Source organism: Kogia breviceps, chromosome 8 (assembly GCF_026419965.1).
Source record: "Kogia breviceps isolate mKogBre1 chromosome 8, mKogBre1 haplotype 1, whole genome shotgun sequence".
Classification (NCBI taxonomy): Eukaryota; Metazoa; Chordata; class Mammalia; order Artiodactyla; family Physeteridae; genus Kogia; species Kogia breviceps.
In genome coordinates, this window is record NC_081317.1 from 72,911,711 (window position 1) to 72,918,790 (window position 7,080).

Here is a 7,080-nt window from a genome sequence, read left to right on the forward strand (position 1 = left end):
ATCTCATGTACTGTGCATCCACTGACCAGCGAATAGACAGCTTCCTTGAGCCTAGGAACCACACTGCCAGCACTAAGGACCAGAGTGATTATTAGTTACACCTCAGAGAACATTGGGATAATTACCTTTGTAGACAAGACTCTCCATATATTTGGGTAATTATTACTGTGGACTTCTCTTTAGCAGTTTAGCTCATTTCAATGAATGATTTTATTCTTTACGAAGTATAAGTACCAAAAATACAAGTTGAAAGGAGGAACAACTCACCATGACAAATTAGTATATACTGCTGGACAAGTTATAAAGAATAAATTAACTCATGAATGTCTGCAGATACAGCTGAGCTAATGCTTTAAAATGTTAACAGCTGTTAGTGACAAAAGAGATTTTAGACTTTAGGAAGACCTTTTGTTTTCGTACTTTAAAGGGAGAGATGCAGCTAGTTTGGGAAGAATGTATCTTAAGCACTTGCTAATGGGAGAATATGCCTGGTATCTGCCTTTTCAGTAAAGAAGCACTGGGTCAGTAGCTCAACTTACGCAAGTTATGAACCTTAACGTCTGAATTCCCACCAGTTCGAAGAACTCCAGCAAAGCAGACCAGTGCTCTCTTCTTTCTGCTGGGATGTTCTTGTTATGAACGAACCTTTATGTCTTGTAGAGCATAAGGAAACCTAGCCCAGAGCCAGGAGCTCAGATGAGGAGGGCTGCTAGCAGAGATCAACTTAGGGACAATAGCCCGCCCCCGGCATTCAAGCCAGAGCCGCCCAAGGTACGTGGCTGGGAAGCCCAGGATGGGAAGGAGAAGGAAGCACATGCCCCTGGAGCTCTTCGCATAGCCAGGGAGGAGCACGCACAATAATATGGCATTGGATTATGTTCTTGACTCACCAGGTTCTCTATTAGAGCCTATCTTTTGGCCTTTTGGGTGAAACCCAAAATTAGGAAAAGGTGAAAAAGAATGGAAAGGCAGTTTTAGAAGAACGTATAATTTTAGGGCTATTAGTGTTTGTTTCCTTTTGTTTTATTTGTTTGTTTATTTATGTAGAAAGAATAAAAGTTTGATAAATACTGCATGCCCAGAATCACCTGTCTTAGAATCTGTTTTTCTTCTTCTGTCCAATTAAATTTTTCTGCCCACAATCTGATTTAGATGCACCTGAAAAATCCTTCCTGGTCACTTGCTAAAGAAAACAATCACCACCATTGTTGACAATGCGTCTCATTATGAGGACCATTTAATTTATTTTTTAAATAAACCATTGTCCAGAACAGAATTAATGTGAGGACACATGGACGTATGTCATACGATGCTTTACCCCTCTCTGAATCAAAGCTATGACACTATATAAGCTTTTCCTTATAACCCAATAAAATTTCTCTCTCTAACTCAATACTTTAGGTAAGAAGAAAGTAATCATTGATTGAGCTTTCAGAAGTAATTGATGACCTCCTAAAATAGATCATTGAAAAAAATTGACAAGCAGGCCTAGGATGGGAGTATGAAGAAAAAGTGGCCATCAGCGTGATATGCTCCCTCCCTGCCCCCCACCCCAGTCTCCTGCACCTCTGGCTGGACCTCCAGGCCAGGGCACGCACCCTCGGTGTGGTGTGAACTCAGGTGCCACTATTCCATCCTGAAGCCTGACTTGTTCTGAGGTCTTCTCCAAAATTCTGATCTTCTGTAGTACAAAGTGAGGTCTGATCCACCTCTAGCACTTGTGGGCCTGCTAGCACATTCCCAGCACCCTCTTCCTTTCCTGAGCACTTAATTCTCTTCTCTAGGGAGTGAGGTAGGGCTCCGGATGCCAGATCAGTGGCCGCGTGCCTTGCCGTACTTGATTCCTTGTCGGAATGGAATTTGTTGACCACCTTTGGAAACTGATCAGGAAATGGAGTGTATTAAATCACTAATAGAGATTTGAAAATAAACCGAAAGCTCATGGTTAAAACTTATGTCATTGCTCTCTGCAGGCCAAAACCCAAAACAAAGAAGAATCCTTTGACTTCTCTAGATCCTATGAATACAAGTCAAACCCCTCAGCTGTTGCCGGTAATGAAATTCCCGGGACATCTACCAAAGGATGTCCACCTCCTGTTGCAGCAAAACCCACCTTTGGACGGCCTATACTGAAGCCGTCCACTCCCATCCCTCCCTCAGAGAGTGAGGAGGTGGGAGAAGGCAGTGAGGAGCAGGACAGCACCCCCAAGTCTGTCCTGGGCAAAGTAAAAATATTTGAGAAGATGGATCACAAGGCGAGATTACAGAGAATGCAAGAGCTCCAAGAAGCGCAGAATGCAAGGGTAATTCTTTTTCAACCACTAGGGCATCTTAGCGTGTCATCAGTAAGAATTTTAAAGAAGTTTCATTGCAGTATAATTATTTGCAGTCCTTTTGCCCCTGCCACAAACATGAAACGATGTTCACACGCGTGATACAAAGGCACATCCTGTATGTGTGTCATTTCCAGATGGCCAACTATCAGCGCATCCCCTTTTCTTCCAGTCAAGAAAACCTAACATTGTAGGCGAATAGGATTCTGCCCTTCATACTTCAGAGCTTTTTATCAGGTTCTCGGATGGGGAGGTGTGACAAGAGCATCAGTGGCCTCTTTGAAATTGTTTTTTGTTAAAACAGTTGATAACTGAGTTTTAATTTGCTCCCAGATTTGCCATAGAAACTGTGCACACCTTGGGTGCTAAACTTGAAAGGCCCGTAGATTGTCCTTTTTGATACTGTTTGAATTTTTGTGCCATGTGCACAAAAGCCTTTCAGAAGCCAGAGAAGAATTTAAGCATATTCTGCCCAGTGGTTATGGAAATTTTTTTCATTTAAGTTTGTCACAACAATGGCAGTGCTTCTGAGCCTTTTTCTGGTTTTCTTTTTTGGTTTTTTTGGTGGCAGGGGCGGGAGAAGGAAGGATTTATTACTCACTGTAAGTAAGGAGAACACTGGGGATCTTTTCCCAAAGTAGCAGCAAAACTGGGGAGGTTTTAAACTAAGGGTACGTGCATATTCATCACGGGGCTTGAGCAGAGAATTCAGTGTAGAATTGGAGCAGAGCCTGACAGAGTCCAAGCTTTAGCTGATTGAAGGCAGGAGGGTCATCATCATCATTCCATCCTCCACCTGGCTGGGGGCCTTAGTTCCTGGTGTCAAGACTTACTGAAGCTCACTTTTTATTTTTTAACATCTTTATTGGAGTATAATTGCTTTACAATGGTGTGTTAGTTTCTGCTGCATAACAAAGTGAATCAGCTATACGTATACATATATCCCCGTATCTCCCTCCTCTTGCGTCTCCCTCCCACCCTCCCTAACCCACCCCTCGAGGTGGTCACAAAGCACCGAGCCAAGCTCAGGTTCTTTATGTCTCATCTCAGAAAGAATTCAGTGAGAGATAAAGTGATAGATAAGAAGTGGATTTATTTAGAGGTACACATTCCATAGACAGGACACTGTTCGTCTCAACAGGCAAGAGTGGCCCTGGGAGAAACGCACTCCACAGACAGAGTGTGGGCCGTCTCAGAAGCCAAGAGGCCTCTTTTTTCCTTTTTTTTGGTGGTAGAGTATACATAAAACTTACCATTTTAACCATTTGTAAGTGTTCAGGGACATTCAGTACATTCACGTTGCTGTGAACTACCTCCACCATCTGTTTGCAGAACTTTGTCATCCTCCCCAGCTGAAGCTCTGTATATGTCAATATTAATGACCCCCAGCACCTCCTTCCCCAGTCCCTTAACCACCATTCTACTGTCTGCCTCCATGAATTTGACAGCTTAGGAGCCTCATATAAGTGGAATCATACAGTATTTGTCTTTATGTGACTGCCTTATTTCACATAGCATAGTGTCCTGAAGGTTCAACCATGTTGTAGCATGTGGCAGAATTTCATTAGTTTTAAACATTTTTCCTATTTGACATATACCACTAGGCATCACATACAACCCTAGAAACAAGAGATTTGCTTCTGTTTTTCCTTTTCTCCTTGAAATGGGATTGGAAAATGGAACCAGCAGGAAATGAGCAAGCTGACTGTCTAGTCATTCATCCCTTCCCTCTTCTTTTTGCTTAATCACCACAGATTGAAATTGCTCAGAAGCATCCTGATATCTATGCAGTTCCAATCAAAACACACAAGCCGGAGCCCAGTCCACCCCAGTACACAAGGTAAGAGCTGGTCGGAAGGTATAGGTCTAAAAAAGGGGCTTGTCTAGGACTTGGATGCCTAAGAAAGAATTTTTTTCACCTACATTTCGAAGTAACAGGAAGGTGGTTTTTTTTTCCCCCGGGTCAACTGTTTGCTTATTCAGTCAAATTTAATTGTAAAGATCATAGAGTCAAAATTGTATGGTAGTGTTGATTGTGTGCTAAAACTGACACAGTGTAATCATTGACATTCCAAGTCAGTCCCATTAGACCCATTGGAGCACAGACGTGTTAAATTATGTTAGGATAGCACATGAGCAAAATTCCTGGGGCTTAGATGCCAGTTGTTTCATTGCTAATATTTTCTAGCTCTTAGCCAAGCTCCTTAATTCCTTTGCGTCACCTAGCAAAGTCAGGCCACTTGTTCTGAGCTGTGGTCTGAAGGGAAGGTGACATCAATCAACCGGTGTTGGTAAGATGCTTTATGTTTAAAGTGCTACATAAGCACTAGTAATTATCACAGTGTCTTCCTGTTGAGGTTTTACGCTGGATCATTTCCTGCTTCTGAGAATAGGAAACAAAAGAAAAAAATCACATTTTCTTGTAGCCATTCTGACTGGAAACTAGAGTCTAGTTTTAACGCAACAGAAAACTAGAGGCAGATTTCTTCTTTACCAGTTGAACTGTGGCACAGCCTACCAGGTGGCCCCTGGCAACAGAGGGGATTTGGTATAATTGACTGAAACTGGCAAAGAACTTGCTCTGCTTGTGAGCTTTTAGCCAGTGAGCTTAGGAAGGCACCCACGTCCGGCTGGAGAGTTCTTAGGTCAAGGAAGCATGTGACCGGCTTCCCCACTCGCTGCTCAAGTGGGCATTGGCCTTGACCTGTTTATCCCATCCTCACTCCTACCGCTCTGGGAACCTGGAGTCGGGCCAGGAGTGCCCTGGCTTGTCAGCAGAGTGTGACTCAGGTGAGCCAGCCATCATCCTGGGCAGTTGACCACTGCATGCATCACGGGCGGGGAGGCCCGAGCTTTCAGCTTCACGTAACCCTCTCACTTTGTTAGTTCCAGGCCCCCCGAGCCGCAGACAGGTCCTGCCAGACTTTATCAGGATCCCAGAGGAGGTTATGGTAGTGACGCCGAGGAGCAAGAATACCGGCAGCAGCTGTCAGAACACTCAAAACGCAGTTATTACAGCCAGCATTCCCGATACCGGGACACGGAATTATAGATGCCCGAAGATTGACTCTTGTGTGCCCCGCCGCCGCCCCCTCAGAGCAGCAGTCCCACCAACCGTGGGAGGATGGTTCTTTGCAGTTTTGATGCACTGTGGAGATGTAGGGTCACTTCCTGGGCAGCCCAGGGCACTGAGTCTGGGGAGCTTATGGCTTTTGGCTCAGAATTTAGAGAAACACTACCGTCTGATACTGTTACCTGCTTCAGTGGACCAAAATCTGTATTAATTCTGTTTGCATATTTTTAACATATATATTAAGAAATGATAACTATTTTTCCCCATTAATAGCTGCCTTCCAGGACCATTTCAATGAGAGACAGAATGCGAAAAAAAATAAATAAAAATACTGTCTGACTCAAACTGAATTCAAAATTTTATTACAACTATGTAAGTGCCTTTGATGAGAGAAGTGTCTTAAATTTTCTTCTTCTGAAGCTTTATGCAAAGCCATAATGGACTAAAACATTTTGACTAAATTTTTATACCAGTTTAAGAGCTATGGTTTTCTCTGCACTGTGTCATCTTTTCAAGACATTTGTCTTTGTAATATTTTCCATAAATCCTGACTGTATATATAATAGCTGTACTTGGTAGTGTGGCTACCAGTGCTAAATAGCTTGAAGACCAAGAAGTTGGTATAGAAGTTATTTTGTCTGTTTAAAACCATGTGTTCCACGAAAGCAGATACTTGAGAAAAACACATTCCCAAAAGTGTGTGTATTGACTGCAGTTTTATAATTTAATAAAAAGGAGGACATTGTAATCAAGGTGCTTTGTGGTGGATTTCTACGCTACTTCCTACTTTGAAGTGCAGCTTTTATTTCAATTACTGATCATAAAAGTGAGGACATGCTCATTGCTGAACATTGGAAAATAGAGACATATGAAAAAGAAAATAAAAATTACTTATAGCCCCATCCCTCAGATAATTTTGGTGCATTTCCTCCAATTATATATTTGTGGATGTCTATGTGTGTAATAGCTGGGTGTACACTGTGCAGTTCTCTTTCCTACTTTTTCTGTTTGAGCATTTCAGGTAGGTAAAACTCACGCAACATCATTGCTAATAACTGCAGAATAATAATATATGCCGTGACCGCTGCTGCATAAGTAGATAGTTCTGCTAATGTTGGCCGTTTGGATTATTTCCTATTTTTTGCTTCTTTTTACATGAGATGCACCTTTTTATATATAATATACTTTTGTATATCAATGATCAGCATTCCAGTCCTCTTCTGTAGGTAGGTACTCAGAAATGGAATTACTGAGTAAAAGCAGAGGAACATTTTTAAGACTCTAATGTTTACTGCCAAATTGCTTCCTAGAAAAGTTGCATCAGTTTATACTCCTGCGTTCACTCTTAAAGGCTAAAATATGTTTAGAATTTTTAAAAAACAGCCTAGGAATTTAGGTTTGTGTGAATCAAAAGTACCCTGAATTTAGGAAAGGAGAAGAGTCTTGGTTCCATTAAGGGCTTTTTGTAATATGAATTCACACAAAGATGATAAGTGTGTGTTTAGCAGAGTTGGTAATTCAGCTTACTCATAACTGAATTACATTATAAATTTATCCTTGGTTGTATCTGTCAGTCTGGTGCTGTAATTTATATACCATTCAGTGCAGTACCTTGAATTGAGCAGGCTTCAAGGCACTGACTCAGATCTGCATATTTCATAAATAAAAGCCACC

At 41.9% G+C, this 7,080-nt stretch overlaps 1 protein-coding gene across 9 annotated transcripts in view; it reads left to right on the plus strand.

Moving 5' to 3' along the window:
• TJP2 (tight junction protein 2) overlaps positions 1 to 6,154 on the plus strand; it is a 130,680-nt gene extending 124,526 nt beyond the window's left edge. For 5 of the 9 annotated variants that reach the window (XM_059072709.2, XM_059072708.2, XM_067039561.1 and 2 more), the window contains 3 exons: positions 1,974 to 2,303; positions 4,088 to 4,173; positions 5,220 to 6,154. In XM_059072709.2, the coding sequence (XP_058928692.1) occupies positions 1,974 to 2,303; positions 4,088 to 4,173; positions 5,220 to 5,385 (582 nt within the window). In that variant the 3' untranslated portion in view covers positions 5,386 to 6,154. Of the gene's footprint in view, positions 1 to 660; positions 772 to 1,973; positions 2,304 to 4,087; positions 4,174 to 5,219 lie in introns of all 9 variants that reach the window. The other 4 variants (XM_059072710.2, XM_067039558.1, XM_059072706.2 and 1 more) reach the window with 1 other exon arrangement.
• The last annotated feature ends 926 nt before the right edge of the window (positions 6,155 to 7,080 follow it).